This window comes from Dermacentor andersoni, chromosome 6, assembly GCF_023375885.2.
Source record: "Dermacentor andersoni chromosome 6, qqDerAnde1_hic_scaffold, whole genome shotgun sequence".
Classification (NCBI taxonomy): Eukaryota; Metazoa; Arthropoda; class Arachnida; order Ixodida; family Ixodidae; genus Dermacentor; species Dermacentor andersoni.
In genome coordinates, this window is record NC_092819.1 from 91522645 (window position 1) to 91544389 (window position 21745).

Genomic DNA, 21745 nt, shown 5'->3' on the forward strand with positions numbered 1-21745 from the left:
CATATATGTAATACACAACATGCTTGTGAAAAATTGTGCAAGTACAGTGGGGCAAAAATTGTGTAGTGCTCGGTGCATACCGAAAAGCAATCCTCAGTTCTGCAGAGATATACAATTTCGCTTACAGTCCCTCATGCAGTGTGCCAGATGAATGGTACATAATGACAAAAGCATTTCGCAAATGTTAAGCTGTCTATGCCTGTTAATGACCCTAACATTTCTGTGAAATTCTGACCAACAAATTTCTTAATCACAATGATGCACTAAAAAACCCGCACCTATAATCTCCAAACCACACATGCACAGGGTTAGTACTGTTAGCGCCTTGTGGATCACATGAATTTTTGGTTTCTCCGGCTTGGATTTGCACATAATAATGTTGCAATGAGACAAAATTATCACGAAGTACGTCAAGACAAATTTTGTCAGCATGGTAACTATCACAAGATCTGTACAACCATGTGCACTGTGTGTTTTTTTCTTCATTACATTTCTTTGTGGGCTGCCATTCTCAAAATTCTGAGGAATAACATTGCAAAGAATGAAAGTCAATCGCGAAATATACAACATAGAAAAATTAAATAAATGTAAACAATTGTCAGCATGCAAGTCTATAGTGCAAAAAAAAAAAAAACTCAATACATACAAATGGACAATGTAGTGAATGAATGATGTAAAACTCGTTATACATGTAAAAAAGCTTAAGGGCATGACAAAATGCATGAAAGGATGAAGATTTAATGGTGTTAGGTAAACTTTTCCACAGTTTTATAGCAGCGGATGATGTCATTTTCCCATAGTTAGAATGAACCATAGGCAGTAGAAAATTGGAGTTACGTGCAAACCTGGTATTATTATTATTGATGAGGTACCTGGTGTCAATGAATTTGTATGAAAGCTGTTTAGTAAGTAATCTATAAAACATAATTATTAGATGATAGTTTTACAAGTTCGTTGCGACAAAGATGTTATTTTCACGAAGTAATAGAGTAGCACTCGTGAAAAGCCGGCTGTTGGTGATAATGCGTATTGCTTGGGTGTTGTAAGCGTTGAATAGACGAGATATGACAGTGATATGTGTTTCCTCAGGAAACAATGCCGTAATTAATGTGACTGTGAATGAAAGCAAAGTATGATGCTAATAATGGATCTTTGGAGAAATATGCTCTTGATTTGATTAATGCTCTAATACAGAAGGTACACTTTTGCTTAATGAAGGCAATGTGTTCAGAAAACTTTAGGTTAGAATCTAATTTGATGCCCAAAAGTGATACACAGTGGGAGACTGGAACGTAGTGACCATCTAGAGTTACCTCAGGCAAATCGGGTAGTATTCTTTGGCTAGATCGGAAAACCATGAGTTGAGTTTTGGTATGATTGATAAATAAATGATTGGAAGAACACCATGCAACCATATGTTCAAGCTCATTGTTTAGTTTAAGGATTAAGGTTGTTAAAGATTTGTCAAGCGAGATAGTAGTATCGTGTACGCATGGCACACAATGTGCAGGTTTAAGACACATGGATAAATCATTAATATAAGAATGGATACCTAGTATGGAGCCTTGCGGTACACCTTGGTTAATAACTTTAGTATCAGAATAAGCACTTCCAGAAAAAAATAACGATTGTCTATCATGCATGTAACTTTTTGGGAGTTTTAGTACTAGACCACTGATTTCCAGGACTCCTATCTTAGTAAAAAGTATGTTATGAGTAACCGTATCAAAAGCTTTAGTGAAGTCCAAAAATACCGAACTAACGAAGTTATCCGTATCAATTGAGTGACGAATGTAGTCTGTTAGGGATATTAAAGCTAAGTTAATCCAACTGTTAGCGCGAAAAACAAATTGAGAGGATTGCAACAAATTAATATTTTTAAAGTAAATATTTAGGCGCTTACAAAATAACTCCTCAAGAAGTTTACTAATCGACGAGAGAATAGAGATAGGATGATAGTTAAACAGCCCCGTTTTATCACATTTCTTATGTACAGGAATAATCTTACCCTTTTAAGCAAAGTGTGAAGACCACCAGATTTCACAATATTATTAATTATAATACAAAGTGTATCAGAAATAAGTGGTACACAGATACGGCACTGACTTGTGACTTAATATCTATTTTGTGCGCGGCAAAACATACCAACAAAAAGGATGCGGTTCAAGGCAGGGGCAACAAGAACACATAATGTGATGTCAAATGTGGGGGCATAACTGCAATGTCCAACCCACGGCAGCACGCTAACCTTGAAACGGTAAACAGAGCAGGAATGCTAAAGGAGCTGCCATGCCCTTCATAATTGCAACAACCACTGGGATGTTGAAATGTTTTTTTCAAATTTCAATGCCCTGTTAATTTCCACTGTTTTCTTTCTGAATGGGCAAATCCACCTCCGCTGATTTATTAGAAGACTAGTCTTTTCTCCAAGAGACAAAGCATACTAATGCTAGTTCTTTCAAGGCCACATGAGCAAAATAGCATTTGGTTCAGCCAATATTGATGCAAGCTTCTGATCACTCCCATAATGAAATATTTCAGTTGTTCACCTTGAGCAAGGCAGGTATTGGCTGGTATAACGTCAGGATGTGTTAATCATTTATCTGATCCTAGTGATAATGTAGCTACAGTGATGGGACCACTGGTAAAGTGTGAAAAGAACAAAATAATAATTGCATTCCAGGCATCATTTCCTCAGACGTCTCCCTCCCCGCAGTGTAAGGAACCACTCTTCCCCATATGCATATCGTGTCCGTTTCTTTATTTCAATTTTTCTGTATTGTCTTCTGCTTTTCAGTTTAGAGCATTGAAAATAATTAAAAGTGGCATCAGCATTGTCGCTGAAAAATAGCATCAGCTAAACAAAACAGCACAAGCTCACACAAGGCACACACACGAGCACCGATTCACAACTGCAAGCTTATTGTTGAAAAAACGTGCACACCACAAATTGATAAACACGCTAAAAAAAAACTACATGTGCAACAGAGCCTTGTGAGCGCATAAAAAAGACAGAACCTCAACCAAGTAACTTAGGGTCTCTGAAATGATTTTAGTTGTACCTACCTTTACTACCTACACAAACAGAATATCTCTCCTCGATTGCCTTTTCAAAACAACCGTATGTTAGAATGTTATAATAAAACAGTTACAAGTGGCTAAACAATACCATCCTCTCCAACGTCAACTTTATTCTGTGTGGCATTGGCTATGTCTCGCCTCTTCGGGAACGATGCTGTGCAGCGACACTAGTGTTGGTTGCTTCTAGTTTATTTGGACCGAGTGTGTTCCCGCGTCACTTACTGATGCAGATTTTATTGTTCTTGTGGCGATGGTGGCCTCGGAATGTAGGTTACATAGAGAGCTTACGTCTTTTACAGTGTGCAGTCGCGGCAGCTTAGTCCCCGCACCCACTTGCAGCACAAGGAGTGCGACAGGTGCGATTTTTCTTTTTCATTTAAAAGCTACATTAAGCGGACGAAACTCGCTGTATGGTGCATGGGCTCCGTAACCAAGATGGAAGAGCGGTTGCCTTCACACTGGTAACCTTCACATTGTGAATGTGCTTCACGGCACTGTTCACTTTATATATTTCACCTTGTGCGTGCAAAATTGATGTTATTTTATTCTTTACAAGACCGATTTGAATGGGTTTAAACGATACCGGCCCAGCAGTGTCACTTAATGCATTCAATCACTGGTGGACCTTTGCAATTGTAGCAGTAAGCTAATTTACCAAAAACAATTGGAATAAATATTGCGTTGATATTTAGCACACGGATGGTGAATAAACAATTGGAATAAATTTTGCGTTGATATTTAGCACACGGATGGTGAATAAGACGGACTGATTGAATAGGAAGGCGCAGATATTGGAGCACCTGAGCTTATTCACGTGGATCTGAATAAATCATTGCTGTTTCTCACGGCTTTTGGACCAAGCAGTACTTCACGGTAGCCTTCAGGTAAATTGAAGGTACAAGCGTAGTATTTAACCTGTATAAAGCTCCGGTAATTGTCATCGCCGTGTTAAAAACATGTGGTTAATGCGTTCCGCAGAACTGAGAGCGTTGAGGGGAAGAAAGATTGAGGGATAATGTAGCCTTTTCGTGCCAGGAAACCTAGGTCATTTATGTTCTTTTGGATTGAGCTGCATTTGTAACCTTACAATTTGAAGGTGAAAGCAAAACTTAAGTTCTCATTATTATTTGCATAAGAATACTATCAGGAAAGTGAAAGCCGCCTACACGGCCAGTAAGGTCACTGTTTATCCATCACCTATATGGGCATTAGACAAACACAAAGCGTGTAAGTAAATGATTTACTTATATAGTCATAGTGCTCCAAAACGCCTACGTTATTTCAAATCAGCTTGAAATGTTTGGCGAGAATTCAGCAGCTTTTTGTTTCTCAAGTCAGTGACACGCCTCGGAAAGGTTTGGCAACACGGGAAAGTAGTAGTTCATTATCTGTGATTGGTAACCCCATCTGTGAATGACAAAGGTTACAGCTATATTGAGGAAGCTTGATGAGACGGTTCTTATAGGTGGTCTTATGCGAAATTCATTTTACGTCCCGAGGCACCGTTTCAGAACAGTGCTTCTGTTCGGCTACTCTTGGCTGAGAAGACTTTTACAGACAGGCAATGAAAATTGGTCACTTCTTTATTCTGTCCCCCCCCCCCCCCAATTTAGATCCTCTCATTAACTATCATTTCACACTACAGTGCGCAGTAATGTCCAATCAAATGACAGTTCTCCTTTCCCATAAATGGTCTATTGGTCCGGAATTCAGTGGCAGCCTTTTTCCAGAGGTTGTTCATTGGCCTCAGACTCAGCAGCAATCTCTCCCACACCAAGACCGCCACAATCATTGGTTCTTGTAAGTCACAGATTGCTACTACCTTCTTCCGCCCCCACAGATTTTAGATCAGCGTGAGAACAACAATTGCTATGCCGGTGTTGTTGTTTGTTCTCATAACAAGTGGCCGCGCACAGCGTCTGCAAATTCACACTTGGTATACACAGTCGAACACCAGCGGGGCGCGCATTTCTGTGAATACGCTTCTTCTGCATCGTGTTAAAAGTAAACGCCGTCATTTTGGAGGTGATTACCCCCTGCAGAAGTATGCCGTGCAAGCGGTCGGACGGCGAACGCCTTTCCAAGGGGCGATGATGCATCAAGCAGAAGGAATGCGCAAGTACGGAGCATGGCAAGTCGTCCGGCTGTTGCCCAGGCTGAGCCGTCAATCTCGTTGCAGCATCCCTGCGCCTTAGCCAGCCGTTCGTTCTTCAGTCCGCAGAGCACTCCTTAAGTTTACGTTTGTTGGGCACCAAATCGCTCGACATGTTGCGTTGGGCTTGGCAGTTACTCCCAGTGACGTACTGTTCAGCCCCGTTTAAAAAATTTAGAATCCGCGAATTTCTTACATATTGTTACGGGTAAAGCCCAGAGGGCCAAAATACATTCACGATCATCGTGAGCAACTATTCTGCAAGCTCTGTGGATAGGAGAGAATGAGGAATATGAAGTGCTGGAAGTGGGAAGATGGCGATTCGTGCTGATATTAAAGTGTATAGCGCTTAAATCGGTGTGGTATCTTCGTTACAATACATATATCAAGTGAATGTCTTTTCGGACGAACTAGCTGTTTTAAAAGCATACAAAAGGAATAAATGAACGTCCGAAACGTCTATTTTCTTCTGTCGTTTTGGCCAGGGTCCCACCATCATACACACACACACACACACACACATATATATATATATATATATATATTTCACGGTAGCCTTCAGGTAAATTTACGTGGATTTACGTAAATATACACACTTGCATTTCACATCGTGCTATATATATATATATATATGTGTGTGTGTGTGTGTGTGTGCGCGTGTGTGCGTGCGTGTGTCGCTTGACTCTCCTCCTCTGCCCTCGAAAGATGGTTCGTAAGCCACTGTTCAATCGAGAGGCTTGCTTCTCGTATTCCCGATTTGGGGATGTGTGAACCCAATCGAATTCATTCATTCATTCATTCAAGCACGGTTTTCATATCAGTGTCCTTTCTTGCGCAAGAAAGATTGCAACAGTTTATCGACACTTTATTCTATGAAAGTAGCAGCATCATGTCGGCAGCATGTATTGCAGCTTCCGATAAAAAAAAAGTTAAATTAAATTATGGGGTTTTACGTACCAAAACCACTTTCTGATTATGAGGAACGCTGTAGTGGAGGACTCCTGAAATTTCGACCACGTGCACCTAAATCTAAGTACACGGGAGTTTTCGCATTTCGATCCTGTGACCTCGTGCTCAGCAACCCAACACCATAGCCATTGAGCAACCACAGCGGGTAGAGCTCCCGATAGTATAACGTTGCATTCAGAAGCAAGGCGTTCTGGCCGAGTCATCAAAAGGCGCGAGAGTAGGCAGCAAGACGAGCAGTAGCTGAAGAACTTGCAATGTACGGCGGACGGGCGAATCAGCCTGCTCTGCCGCACCCACTTTGAAACGGAACGAGACGTTCCTTTGAGGGATCGCCAGCGGTTTGTGTGCAGGCGCGAGTAAGAGCAGGCGCAAGAGACAAAAATCTGGGGTCTTTAGCTCCTTGAATATATGACTGCCTAGCCACTACGGAGAGGGTTTCTTAGCGCGTGTTGTAGGCGTTTGTCCCTAGGCGTGCCGGCATTGTGGAGTGCGGAGTCTGCTGGCTGCTCGCGCTGTGAAGCAGTGGCAGGTTCGAGGATATACGTTCCTACTCACCGATAAAACAGTAACTATAGTTTGGCATGTGCCCCAGTGGTCTGTATACATTAGCTCACGAGTAGTACACTGACACATTTGTTGAGGAAAAAAAACATTTATTGAAACTAGTCACATCTGAGCCGCATTCCCGAAGCACCAATGACAATTCACTGTGAATTGTGAATACCAATATACACAAAACCAAAACTGGCGAGCCGTATCACAATAAGAAACTCATTCACCGGGCCTGGTGAATGATTTTCGCGTGTTCTGCATCGTTCCTACACAACGATTCATTCCAACCTCATATTACCCAATCCACCGAGCTCGTTCAGCAGTGACGACATTGAGATGCTGAGCACAAAATTTCAGGTATAATTCACGGCCACCGTGGCCTCATTCTGACTGTGGCCAGACGCTAAAGCCTAGTGTACTCGACTTTACATGCTCGTTAAAGAATCCCAGGAGGTCGAAATAACCCAGAGCTGTCCACTCAAGCGCTACGGTGTCTATCATGCACCGTAAGTTGCTTCGGGACGTTGAACCTCATTACTATATTATTGCATTAGCACGTGCTGCTGACGTACAGCAGTGATGTTTTCCCAATTATGTCTTAAGCATTTCTTTATCAGTAATCCCTATAGTAGCGACAGCAAAGATCTTCCGAACGAAGAAAGCAAAGCTGTGCGCCAGGCAGCGATTCGTTTTACCATTGGCGCCTTGTGGAGGAGCAATTCCACTAAGACACAACGCAGATCGAAGGAATTATCTAGCTTCGAGAGCCGTAACGTCGCTTAAACTATGACATCTGCAACATCACTCAATTCGTCACTGTCTAAACTGATCGCTTCAGTAGCGGAGGTAACGTGTCATTAGGACGAAGACTTATAACTAGGAAGCACGCCTAGGTGTGCCCACCCCCTTTCGGGTGTCAACTCTTGTATTTTCCTGAATAAGTCTTTTCACCACCACCACCTAACGCGTTGCTCGATTCTAAACAGCATATCACCGTAGGCGGTTTAATACTGCCTTCTAGGAGAATTCCATGAGCCGGTAATTCGTTCGCGAAACACTTCCTGGCGATGACGGGGGGTGCCCCGGTGACTACCGTGTCCATAACCGGGGTCATAGCGATCATGCTCCCAGCGACGAGCAATGTGTTCACGTTCGCTCGTACGCTGTTCCATATTTCCTCGTCTGGTTGTTGAGCGTCTTGAATCTTCTATAATCTGAAACTGGAGGAAAGAAATGCAGAGTAAAATGCGAGTCTGAAAAACGCAGGCATTGGTCTCTCTTTTAACTTCCGAGAGACAAAAGGAGAAAACCGTCACCCCATATAGTACCCTGGTTTGACCACGGTGCAAACACTTGAAAATTTAAAATTAAATTATGGGGTTTTGCGTGCCGAAACCATGATCTGATTATGAGGCACGCCGTAGTGTGGGGGACTCCAGAAATTTGGACCACCTGGGTTTTTTTAACGTGCACCTAAATCTAATACAGGTGTTTTCGCATTTCGCCCCCATCGAAATGCGGCCGCCGTGGCCGGGATATAATCCCGCAACCTCGTGCTTAGTAGCCCAACGCCATAGCCACTAAGCAATCACGGCGGGTGCAAACATTTGCGCTCATCACACTTGTTTTTTACACTGCTAGCATGTCAATAAGCTGAAAAAATGTGCTTAAGATAGGAAAAGAGCAGTTGAAACACTGCCGACAGAATGAAATGATTTTGTCTATGCTTCATTTGCATTCGTATCATCTTTAGCAAAACAAACAAACTTGACCAACATCATGGTTAGGGAATCGCTACATTCAGTATGGCGGAAGTCTGAGTTTCTGGGCCCTGTTATATTTTGAGTCGGCGTTACTTAAAAATCGAAGGCGAGCTAAAGGTCTGTGGCTATACTCGATACCATTTCATGCAGTAATCATAACTCTGAGCCAATGATATCATTAAGGATGCCTAAATTTTATAAGGTCCCTCATTGCCATAACTAATGCACGAGTAATAGCCGCATAAAGTTCACAAAACATTCTTAATTTAGGACTTATAACTACACTGAAGATACAATGAATATACAAAGCAATGTCTACAAAATATCAACATATTTCGTGTAATCCTAAATGATCCTCTGTCGTGACACGCACTAAACATTGGTTCATCGCGCAATGAGCATAAATCACATACTACGCACTCTACCTGTTTGCTCTTTGTCCTCATTATGTGTACTTAACGTATAATTACTCTGCAGTCAACTTACGATTTAGTATATCTACTGTAAGGCTTTGTTCCTTAGTAAATATTTTGTGATGTTTTCGAGATTTTGTCTGCTTGTTTCTGTGTATGTGTGTGTGCGTGCGTGTGTGTGTTATTGAAATAGTTTATTGCAACCCTTAAACAACACCCCCCCACCCCACTCGCCACCTCTCCATGCAATGCCTTGACACTTAACATGCAAATGAATTAAATGAAAAATACAGTTGTGTCGAAGTGGGTTTCTTCGTTCACGATAGATGGCCTAAAGGAATAGCGAACGCAGGAACACGGGGAAACGCAGACAAAAAGACAAACTATAAAAAATAAAGGACACATTACACACGGGAAGTTACTGCATTCTAAATGCTGTGTGTGTCTTTTCGTGGCTGTGTTTGTTCCGGTTCCTGCGTTCAGCTATTCTTCTGTACCGACACTAACGAGAGAAATTTCAAGTTAGATTGGTAGTCAGTTTAGGCGTCTGTTTTGGCTGATATATAATGCTTCTGGAGCTTGATGGAAATTTCTCTGGACAGAAAAATTTATATTTAACGAGCAAATGCAGGACAAGCTCCAGTTGAAAAATATTTGCGCCAGAATGGTTAGCACACACTGCACTCATTTAAAGCAAAACTTACCTGAATTCGCAATTTCCAACGTATAGTCTACAAATATAGCAAAAGTTTCCATTGTTCTCTCCTACGAACAGATGCTTTCAAATAATATGTTTTGCGTAGTGCAACGTTTCATATACTCGTATGAATCCTCTAGCTCGCCTTCGATTTTTACATAACGCCGACTCCTCAGAATATAACAGGGCCTAGAAATTTAGACTTCTGCCATACTGAATATAGCGATTCCCTAACCATGGTTTATTATTTCTGTACTGTATTTCTACTGTCATGCCTCCCTCACACAACGCCCTTTGGAGTCTGTGAGGTATAAGTAAATAAATATGAAGCTGCAGAGTATGTTTACGAGGTTTAATTTCGTAATAAAGTAGGCACGTCTGAAAATATAAGAAAGAGGTCGAAGTGCACTTCCAGGTTCTTACTGTGCTAAAATACATAGTGAAATCACATAATAAACTTTAATGATACCCAGTGTAATAATCGACCAGGGGTCTTGGTGATGCCAATAAATTTCAAGCAAAATTCTACCTTGCAGGGTAACGCAGTGCACGTGGATCACTACCCATAAAAGTAGTTTATAATCTAAGCCTACACAAGTAGACCAGAAAATACCGTAGGTTTTTTTTTTGCCAATTGATTAAGCAAACTATTCTTCCGCACAACAGGTCCAGCTACTTTAGTTACATTCCTCAACGCATTTCATTGCGACGTGCCGAGTAATTAACGTTTTGCTGGCTCAATAAAAGCAGCAAGGCACGCTGACTGCAAGAAAGGGTGTGTGCAGACGGTGCGCAGACGACGTGCTGCAGTAACTACAACACGATCCGGCTCGACGACGCACCTCAGTCCGACGCCTGGAATTTCCTGCTCGACGCTCGTTGATGGGGCTGCGATCACGTGCAGTGCGGTAGGGAGACCGACTGTGACGCTCTTCTATGGTACAGTTTGTGAAGATATGGTAGTGGACGTTCTCATTGTATACGCTTATTGACGGCACCAGGGATTGAACAGGTTCATCCACCTGCTGTGAGAAGAAGCAGAATAACACCTACAGACACACGCAAAAAGGTCTAGGTGCTTATTATCAGTGCTAGCATATATATTTGACATTGCAATAGCAGCGAAATTTGTAGCTTTTATTAGAAGTAATGATGTATTGTATTTGTGGAACCTTTCATTAGATGGTGACGCCTCTGCGGGCCTCAAATGTTGCCGGGCGAAATCTGGTCATTCAATAATCGCTATATTAAGCTACCGTATTTTTTATTTGACGGCATAAAATTCCGCATTCGGTTGCTTTCAAACTGACGATAAATACTAAGCAAAGTCGGGGATGATGCCAACACGTCCCGGAAAATTAGGCATGGAAGAGTATTCTTTGACAGTCGCACAGGACTCTCGCTAAAATTTTTATTTTCATTTTTTTGCTTTTTGACATAAGGAATGTTGACACAAAATTTGTTTTCGACCTCTGAAGACGTGTATTTATGGTCCAAACAAAGCGGTGCATATTGCCATTCGATAAAATAAAAGAACAGCAGGTGCAATAATAATCAATCAATCAATATTTATTTTTGACAAAATCAAATACAAGATGGGTATAAGTACACATTCGGAGGTCCCGAAGTAACAACTATCGGGGGGACCTCCTAACAAAACATGAAAAGGGGATAGTAGGATCATGGCAAACAGTGAGTCATGTCATATATTATACAATTTCTACATCGGAAATAAACGATAAGAGAGAAAAAAATCTGTTAACAATATCACAAGTATATTCACAGAGTTAAAAATAAGGAAAATAATTGAAGAAATCTTAAAAATAACATGCAACAATTCAAACGAGGATAAATGGCACGTAACGCTAACAACGAAAAGTATCAATTAAGGCAAAATTTAGTAACTCGGTATTTGAAAAGTACATTGCGTAATGGTAAAGTGAACAACATCTAATTAATTCTAGGTTTGTTAAATTATGCTACGCGTCAGATAAAGTGTGCATGAAATGCTCCTTCGTTCTACGCTTGAATGATAATAATGTAGATGTCTTCATGTCAGATGGTATAGAATTCCAAACAGAAATGCCTGAAAACGCGACGGTAAATTTCCCATAGTTAGTTCTTGCTTTTGGAAGAAGAAGATTGAGTTGTGCTGAAAATCTTGTGTTGTTATAATTGATGAGGCTAGAGCGACTAAAACCTGGAATATTAAACTCTGTATTTATAAGACTAAACATAAGTAGCGACAGCTTATGATTGAATAACATGCGTAAAGGTGAAACATTTAGGGAACGGAATATTGGAGCAGAGGGAGATGTATGCGATTGGAATGCAATTAATCGTAATGCCTGCTTTTGCAAAACTTCTAACTGATGAAGATGTGTGGTATATGTATTACCCCAAGATGACAGGCAGTATGAGAGATGACTGTGTATATACGCGTAATATAAAGACATGAGAATGGTTTGCTGAAAAAAAGAGCGAGTTTTTATTATGATGTGAATACCAAATGAGATTTTTTGAACAAGTGATTGAATATGGCACTGGAACTTTAGGTTCTCATCTAGTACTACACCAAGAAATTTAGTAAATGTGGACCTTGCAAATACATTATTATTTAGAGACACTACAATAGAGTCAATGTGCAAAGTTTTTGAAGAATGGAATACCATAAATGTTGTCTTAGATAGGTTAATGGTTAGCTTGTTTTTTACACACCATGAATGAACATTCGTTAGGTCAGCGTTAAGTTTATCCTGCAATGCAAATAAATTTTTATCAGATGCGAAAATAGTGGTGTCATCAGCGTAAAGAAGGCAGTGCGCATGTGTTAATATTTCTGGCAAGTCATTAATGAATATGAGAAATAAAAGTGGCCCAAGTATTGATCCCTGAGGGACACCTGTATTTACAGTTTTTGATGAGGACAAGACACCATTAAATTTGACTATATATTGTCGGTCAATTAGGTAGTTGCGAATTATTTGTAAAGGCGGCCCAGAAATGCCATATGACTCAAGTTTACTTAAAAGAATACGATGGTTAATTGTATCAAATGCCTTGGTGAAATCAATAAAGAGAGCACCAACTAAGAGGCCTTGATCGATGGCTAATTTAACCCTCTCAGTAAAAGTAATAAGCGCTAATTCAGTTGAAAAATTGTCACGAAAACCAAATTGATCAGGAGTTAAAAGATTAAATTTGGATAAGTATTTAGTTAAGAGATTATGTATAAGTTTTTCGATGACCTTACTAAAGAAAGACAAAATGCAGATAGGACAATAATTACTCGTGCACGTATGGTCACCTTTTTTTAAATGCTGGGATTATTTTACCTGTCTTGAGGCGATTAGGAAAGATGCCATCTATAAATAGTCTATTTACTATATGTGCTAAAATAGTAATAAATGTAATAATATTAGGCAACGTTTCCAAAGATAATTTAAAAGCTCGAGACGTTTGCAGGAATATCTGACTGACACCACCGGTAGATGATGAATACATGAGAATCGCAAAGCGCAGGGAGATGTGCTCTGGTGTTTGCATCCACCGTGGCGAGCCGACTTGTAAGGAGGCCATACTTTTTATCGGTCACGTTTACCAAGAGCCATGAAGTAAGGGACATAATATAGTGCAACAACACAGTCAGAGAGAAAAAAAAAAGTAGGCATAAAGTCACGTGCACTTCCTTTCTTCATTTCCTTGCGACTGTGACGATACGTTATAGTTTGTACTTTAGCGAGCACCATAAATCGATGGAACGAGAAATGAAAGGCGTAACGTTAGGAGACAGGAAGACAGTGTTGTGGATTAGCGAGCAAATGGCGGTAGCCGATATTCTTGTTGACATTGGGAACAAGCAATAGAGTTGGGCATGATGTGTAGGTCCGTTGGTCAAAACGCTGTCGTCTTTTAAAATTAGAGAATGGGTGCCTACGAGAGAGGAAGCGTAGTCGCGGACAGCAGTGAACTAAGTCGTTTGATGAAATTAGGAAACTTGCACGTGCAAGATGGGGGTCAGCGAACTCAGCACATGAATAATTTAAGACCACTGGGAGAGGTTTTTGTCCTGTAGGGGAGATATATATGATAATGAACACGATTATGATGAAGACTAGTCCAGTAACGTGACCCCCAACAATTTAATGTTGACGCGTTAGCCAATAGCCACTGAAGTCGGTCTCTAGTTTCTGCCCCAGTTGATTAGCTCATTTTATATTCGTATATGCTGCCACTGTACAAAAGACAGGTTTCTAAAAAGCTTTAAATAGAAGGAAAATGTTTAAGTGCAACCTATATGACGACAAAACAAAGAATGCAGCATAGAGGACATTTTAGAAATTTATGCAAGTCCCTTTAATTCACAGGTGAGCTTTTTTTAATTGATACTCCTCGTTCTATGTGTGCGCTGAATAAACCACCAGCTGGAAACTTGTAACTATCTTAGTCTCCGCTTCTTTTCAACGGTATTTGCATGTTTTTTTTTTGTGTGTGTGTGTGTGAAAGTCTTTCTTGCCAACATATAGCCAGCTAGCAATCGAATTGAGGCAGTCTTTAGTAGCATCTGTTCTTGCCCCGCAAGATTTGAAAATGGCTTTTTATAATGGGCGGTAATTTTTATTTCGATAACGTTTAATTATGACGTTTTAATTAAACAGTCAACCGATAAGTAAACTGATTTCATCAATTCATATTACTATACTTAAAAATGGGACGTTTAGAGTTTGTTCTTTATGCTCAATATCGACGTGGAGGATAAGAAGGTTCTACGTACTTTGTTTTGTACTTGGGAGGGAGACCAATCTTGTGATGGTCTGGATCCAGTGTCCTCGAGCGGGAACTCAACTGCATGACAGCAGGAACACAATAACGCATGTTATTGCTTAGGCAAAGAAATGCCGCACATTATTTCTGACCGGTTGTACTGTGACTGATGACACAGATATTTGACTAGCATTTTTTTTAACAAAAGTGCTTTGTTACTAGGACTCCAGCCCACTTCCGTCTAATCGTGTCATTGAACTTACGTCAGCCATGACCCACAGTAAAATCTGGAACAGATGAAGAATGGTTGCAATACTTTGTGCCATACTCGACATCAAGTTCACAGCAGTCGTGGCGCATTAGACTAACTGATTGTAATTTTTATTAACCTTCCGTCCTACATCTGCTCTCAAGGCGGTGGAGTCTATGCGCATATTTTGTATGCCATGTGCGCAACAGGCAATAGTGTAGCGAATGAGGACGATCCTGTGTGCATCGCAAAGAAGTAGTTCACGAAATGACAGTGCTGCCTGCTTCACAACCTGCTGCGGTCGGCAGTCAATGAGTTCAAAGCTGGATGACACGCTAAAGTGGACTGATGTTTAGAAGACACCATTCCTTGGCGAGTTGACACCTCTTTTCCCTATCGGGTAGGTCTATTTCTAACCTCTGCTTCTAGCCTCTATCCAGGGCCCATCCTGGAGATAGCACAGTCTACAAAATGTGACGAAACTGATGGTGATGGTGGCATTGACCATTATGCATATAATTTGTTCTGAGAGCCCCACCGATGATGAGAATGTTGATCGTGGGGGTTGTTCTGACGACCCGACATGACGTCACAACCACGTTAATTCGTGACAATCTCCGACTCACAAAGCAGCACTCTGCACACGGAGCTTTGGATGAGGTTGCACACTCCAAGAAACATATCCCACGGGTACATTCATTTTATGCATGAAAATTTCAGTCACCTCCAACACTGGCTGTTTTAATGGCTGCCACAACATGTGAAGTTAGCCAGCTGAGCTTGCACAGTGTGAAAATGTGCCGATACAGAGGCCTTCCTTTTGCGCCGGACGCCCATATCAGTTTTTGTAAAGAGCCGACAAACTTAGCCTACAGGTATGGCAAACGATGTGAAAAGAATTAAGCATGTTCTAACTTTTTATAAGAAATATCTTCAAGTGCAATTAAATTTATTCAATTTTCACACACATGGCACAAATAATTATAGAATTTTTAACCTCACATTTGAAGTTATTTCTCAGTGCAGGTAATTGCAAATGTTTCTTCAGCCCCTCGAAAAAAACAAGCTCTAAGGGCGAGCAAAAAATTCACGTGGCAGTGCGGCACAGTATCGTTATAAAACTTCGACTTGCACAACCTCACATACCCCATTCGCTGTCGGCACGAGGAGATCCACTTTGCTTCATGTTCACGGGCTCCAGTCGCGACATGACGAACGCGCGCGCAAATGATCTACTAGCTGTATGCCGCGCACCGTAGACGCGCCTGCTGCACACCGCACACCGAAGCTGACGCAACTAGGACGTGCGGCGGGGACAAATCGCAGGGATTAAACGGCTGCACGTGACGGCGCCGCGTCTGTAACGAAGAACCAATCACTGCGTGCGATGTGGCTAGGAGCGTTTTTGGCGGGAAAAACATGTGGCGGGCGTGGCTGGAAGCGCAGCTCGGGCTGCTTGTGTACGTAGGTTTGATCGCGTCGGAACGAAACCGCGACAGAGAGAGAGAGAGAAAGGGAGGGAGAAAGTGCAGAAAGCCGTCGGCGCGGCTGAGATGAGTCACATCGTGTCTATTTGCAGCGAATGCCGATAGCACCAACAATGCGTGCAAGTTGCGTCAGCCCGTCGGCTCACAGTGCCCCTACGTGGTGGCAACAGGTGTGCAAATGCAGTGTAAGCGCTGCAAAATTAAATTACGAAGTGAGGTCAAAGCGTTGCTTAGGCGGCCGCTTACGAATGGTTAAGAACGTGGTACGTGGGCGCGTGAACAGCGGTGGTGATTGTTTTTCAGTCGGCGTGTAAAAATAGTTTATTTCTCGCTATCGGGGCGGCGGAAGTTTCATAAAACACGAAACCAAATGCTCAAGACATACAACATAGTGCACGAAAACGTCCGTGTAATCGGTTATGTAAATGTGCAAATAAATTTCGGAGCCTTTTTCTGCTATTACCGGTGGAGTTCGTGCCAGTGCCGTTGCTGCAAGCGATGAATGAATAAATTGAAGAAAAAGAGAGAGACCGTGGGGCGTCAGTAGAAGCGCCGATTTTAGGTCAGGACCGCTTTATCGTCTGATACCTCTGATATATATATATATATATATATATATATATATATATATATATATATATATATATATATATATATATATAAATTTATATATATATATATATATTGCTGATTCGTAAGAGATTTGTAATTATGCGCTTAGCTTAGCAAAAAAAAAAAAAAGGAGATGCAGCGACACACACTCACTCAGCCGCACACACACACGCACGCATGCGGTGACAATAAAAAAACACCTGGCGCCTTCGTGTGCTCGTGTTCAGTTGTGCGTATGCACTCAGTTCTGTAGTCGAGGATATATTGTACCTAATGACAGGATCTTCTGAAGTGTAAGGCTTTGCAAAATGGCGGCGGGCTACACCTCAAGGGTTTGCGCGCGAGTCTCCGCACGAGAAATGTTGCGCGCAGCGTTCCGGCCTGCTTCGTTTATCTATGTGTAGTGTCGCTTATCTCTGTAGTGTCGCATTTCGACGCGTTGCGTCAGCTGCGCGTGACCGCGCGTGGCTTGATAGCGTTTGCCAAAGGAAGGAAAACAACTTTCTTGCCGGCGAAGTCCGCCAGGCTAACCTAGCCTAACTTTATTTTTTATATCTTGCGACCTTAGCCCCCAGTCACCACCACTACGGGAAAAGAAGAAAGCCCGTTTGGACCGAGCCTTATAATTGAGTGAATTTGCTTCCTTCTAAAGCAAAGCTTTCTTGGCAGCCGCCGCGGTAGCCTAGTTACTATGGTGTAGCGCTGCTGAGCACGAGCTGAGCAGCACTTGTTAAGTACTGGCCCGCGAGCTTAAATTTAGGTCCACGGTAAAGAACCCCAGGTGCTCGAAATTCATTCGGAGTCCCCAACTACGCCATCCTTCCTAAATGGATCGTGGTTTTGGCTCGTAAAGTCGATTGTTTTCTTTTTTCCAAGCTGCCCTTGCGTATAACAGAACTACGTGACAGGGGCCCTAATAAAAGTGCCTGTCGCGCATATCGCGTACTTCCGCCATTCCCGCTGAGTCACGTGCTCGACAGTCAAGACCACTGCTATAGCACTGCAATACGCAGTGCGCAATTAAACCACGACAAAGGCAATACTACAACATTATTAGAGCATAGGTTATCGTGGAGTTGAAGCCAGTCTGTGCTCGTGGCAAGTTTATCTAGGGCGAATACCGAGAGGAAGAGTTTTCGCAACCTTATTCACCCCAATAGTGTGTTCACCAGGTCGGTTGATGCGTACATTATTTTCACGCAGTACGCATCAAACACCTTAATTTACAGGAAGATAATACAATGACGTTGACAATGAATGCTTATGTGGAAGGAACCTCTCTAGGATGGTGTTATACTTAGGAATTTTACTCAGGGGGAACGGCTTGGGCATTGACTTCTTAAATTTAGCGTCGAAACTTGTGCATTGATGTTTTTATTCGTTTTAGAGGAATCGGAACAGGTAGCTCTTTGGGCGTTGCAACTTGTAGTGAAAGTAGTTCCTGCCTCTTTGAGCGTAATGCGACTTAAGTAGTGGTAACATGGTATCTGCTGCAGGCGATAAAAGAAATCTACATATATCCGTCAGCCTCGAATTCATGAATGACACCCGGGGTCCACACAAGTATAATGTCTCTACTCAGGCAAACAGAATTTGGACATCATTCTGGCTGCAGGAGACGGTTAAGTACCGCGTAGACCAGTGGCGAAGAAACTCGAACAGCTGTTATTCAAGATGGCCCTATATTATTACCCGTAGTTTTCGCACTCATTGCTCTATTTAACTGCCGAGATCGTTCTGCAATGCTGCAGAAGCACCACAAAACGTAGTTGGCGCCATAGGCCCCGACTACGGGGGGGCTCCGGGGCCCGAGCCCCCTCTGAGCGCCGCTCCCCGCCCCCGCCAGCGATGCCGAAGCCTCCCCCTACCCCCCTCCCGCTATCGTGCCATTGCCAGAGTTTCGTCACCGAGATCATTTGAGGTTTCTTTTGACTTGCCTCGACCGTTTAACTTAAAATTTTACTGTGCTTAATAGCTTACTGCATCATTGTTGGCGCGGACGTGCACGGATTTTAATTCATACTTTGCTTTCTTTCCGAAATTCATCCGTAGTTTCTCAGATCAACATTGTTTTAAATTTCTACTGGAAACACCATGCACATACACAGTATATCAAAATATATACACAGGAGAAAGTTTATTATATTTTTGAAGAGAAGGAGGCAACACATTAACAATTATTTCTAAAGGTATGTATAGCTTATGTCAAGAGAATGAATATATGTTGCTGTATGTTCACCTTGCTTCAAAAAGCTTTGCGTGCTTTTTCGACCCCGAAAAAAAAAGAAGAACTTGACTTTAGTGACCCCTTCGGCAGAGTCTTTTATCAACGGCGTGTGAAATACAAGTGAATGATATGTGTCTCAGTATCGCCTCTCTTTCTAGTAAGCAAAGCTAAAGACTCATCGAGAAAAACACTTCTAATAATTTACAACATTTATTAGGGAAGGAAACATTGTCACTTGCATGCAGAGGTCATAAATATATACAGGGTGTCCTATAGGCGCCGACTACGGGGGGCTCCGAACCCCGAGCCCCCTCCGGAGTTTTCTGGAGGGAGCAGAGCCTTCCTCCCCCCTCCTCCCCAAACTCCTAAAATGTCATTACCACAATTTTGTCACCCATGTCATTTAAGGTTTCTTTTCACTTCAAATTTTATTGTGGATAATTACTGTTTCATCATTGTTGGCGCGAACGTGTTGCACAGCCTTACTTAATTAATTCTTATTCGCTTGATTTCTGCATTCTTATTCTTAATTCTTATTCGCTTGATTAATTCTTACTTTCGCTTGATTAATTCTTACTTTCGCTTGATTTCTGCAAATCCTGATAATAGGGGGAAACGCGCATTAGAAACACTCACAGCGGCTGCCTCATCCCTATTTTCTCACTTCTTCAACAAGCATTGTTTTAAATTTCCACTGTAAACAGCATGCACATACACAGTGCATAATATACACACAGGACAAAATTTATTATATTTTTTGAAAGAGAAGGGAACTAGCCAATTAAATATTGTTTCTAAAGGTATGGATAGCCTATGCTTAGAGAATGAATATGTTGCTGTATGTTCACCTCGCTTCAAATCGCTTTGCGTGCTTTCTTGACCCTGAAAAAAGACCTGCAGACTTACTTCAGTGACCTCTTCGGCAGAGTCTTTTATCAACGGCGTTTAAAATGCGCGTGAATGATCTGTGGCTCAGTATTGCTTCTCTTTCCATTAAGCAATGCTAACGACTCACGAAAAAAAAAACTCCTCTCATAATTTACAATATTCATTAGGAAGGGCAACATCGTCACTTGCACGCAGAGGTAATATATATATACAGGGTGTCCCAGCTAATTATCATGCACTTAATTAAAGAAAAAGAGCAATTGCGTTACACGAAGAAAACCAAGCGCATATTGTTTGCGGTACAGTAGAGTAGCTGCCAGTAATTTTTTCATCACTGAGATTTATTTAGGTAATTGTAATTAATCTTCTAACTGAAGACGTCATATCCTAATTATCAAAGTGCCAGTGAGGCATTTGTAGGCACAGCCAAGGGACATCTAAGTGTGATATTTTCAGCGGTGTACTAATTACGTACAAATTTTTTCCGACAATAAATAAACCCCGCCAAATATGAAAAACACCACGTGACTGCGCTCCCACCTGCATCAGAAAGCAGCACCCTCGAACAAGCTCCCTCTGAGTTAGCCAGAACGAAATAAAAGAAATGAAGAAAAAACATCGTGATCGAGCTAGTGCCTTATCTGCCGCGCCTCGTCCGAAACAGCACGTCGCGTTTGGTGTTAGTTGGAAAGAAGCTGTGATAGCTGTTGTCTTAGCGTAGTTAAAGTGCACGGATGGTTCTTTTTTTTTTGTGCCACAAAACCTACCACCCCAAAAGGGAATTGACAACGTCAGTGCAAATGTTTAAAGGTGTGTTTTGTTCCGTCCCAGTTGCCATGTCTTTCTCTAATGAGCAGAAGGCAAAAATGCCTTGGGAGCTGCAAATGACAACAAGAGGAAGGCCGCAAATATGTATCAGTCATGGAAGTGTGGAGGTAGACCAAACGCGTCGACTATCTTCAGAAATGATGCGGACCTGAGAGAAACCGGCGGCTTCAAGAAACAACGGCGTGGGACTCCATCTTTGGGTCCTAGCCTAAGCACAGATGCTCTAGCATTTACGGCCTCAAGCCCTCATGCTAACATGCGGGACATGGCCGCCCAAGTGCCAATTTCCAAGTCATCAGTTTGGAGGATTCTAAACGACGGCCTTTCACCCGTACCACCTTAACCAGCACTAATGCTTGAAAGATAGGGACCTGTATAATCGTCTAGGTTTCTCGAACTGGGTCCTCACAAAATCCAATGAGTCACCGGACTTTGTTAGCAACACCATGTGCAGAGATGAAGCCAATTTTCACAGAAACGCGCAAGTAAATTTGCATAATGCACACTATTGGAGTGACTACATGCAGACTCGATAAAGCGCGATCGGCACCAGTACCAGTGGTCGTTCAATGTGGGGTGCGGAATTTACGCCGGTGCTATAATCAGTCTCACCTTCTTCGATCAAACATTGAGTGGACAGCGTTACGTGGACGAAACCCTTGAAGGAGTGATGGAGGAGTTTCTCAACGAAGTCCCGCTGTCACGTCTTTCACTTCTGTGGTATCAGCAAGATGGAGCACCAGCACACAGGAGCGGCCGCGGGCACGAAACTGGCTTTTCATGCGCAATAGATTGGAAGGCATGAGCATGTAAATTGGCCGGCTAGGTCACCTGACCTCTCTCCCTTCGGTTTCTTTCTTCTGGGTTATGTGAATCGTGCTTACATGTTCGATACGCAAGTCAGATTAGATAAAGACAAGGATAACAGATGTCTGCCGTAGAATTCGAGCGTTGGTCATCAAGAAAGCCGCTGAAGATGTGGTATCGGCGTGAGCTGTATATGTTATCCCAAAAGAGCTGTCATATAATTCAGGCTATGTCAATATCTCGCTTTACTGTTTC

At 42.1% G+C, this 21745-nt stretch overlaps 1 protein-coding gene across 5 annotated transcripts in view; it reads right to left on the reverse strand.

The window, feature by feature from the left end:
• Positions 1-6081: 6081 nt before the first annotated feature.
• LOC126522579 (uncharacterized) overlaps positions 6082-21745 on the reverse strand; it is a 31833-nt gene continuing 16169 nt past the window's right edge. Inside the window, exons 1-4 of one of the 5 annotated variants that reach the window (XM_072288822.1) lie at positions 15788-16121; positions 14402-14472; positions 10470-10676; positions 6082-7974 (exon numbers count right to left, since the gene is read on the reverse strand). In XM_072288822.1, the coding sequence (XP_072144923.1) occupies positions 7759-7974; positions 10470-10676; positions 14402-14472; positions 15788-15851 (558 nt within the window). In that variant the 5' untranslated portion in view covers positions 15852-16121 and the 3' untranslated portion in view covers positions 6082-7758. Of the gene's footprint in view, positions 7975-10469; positions 14679-15787; positions 16735-21745 lie in introns of those variants that run through there. The other 4 variants (XM_055066480.2, XR_011895238.1, XM_050171349.3 and 1 more) reach the window with 4 other exon arrangements.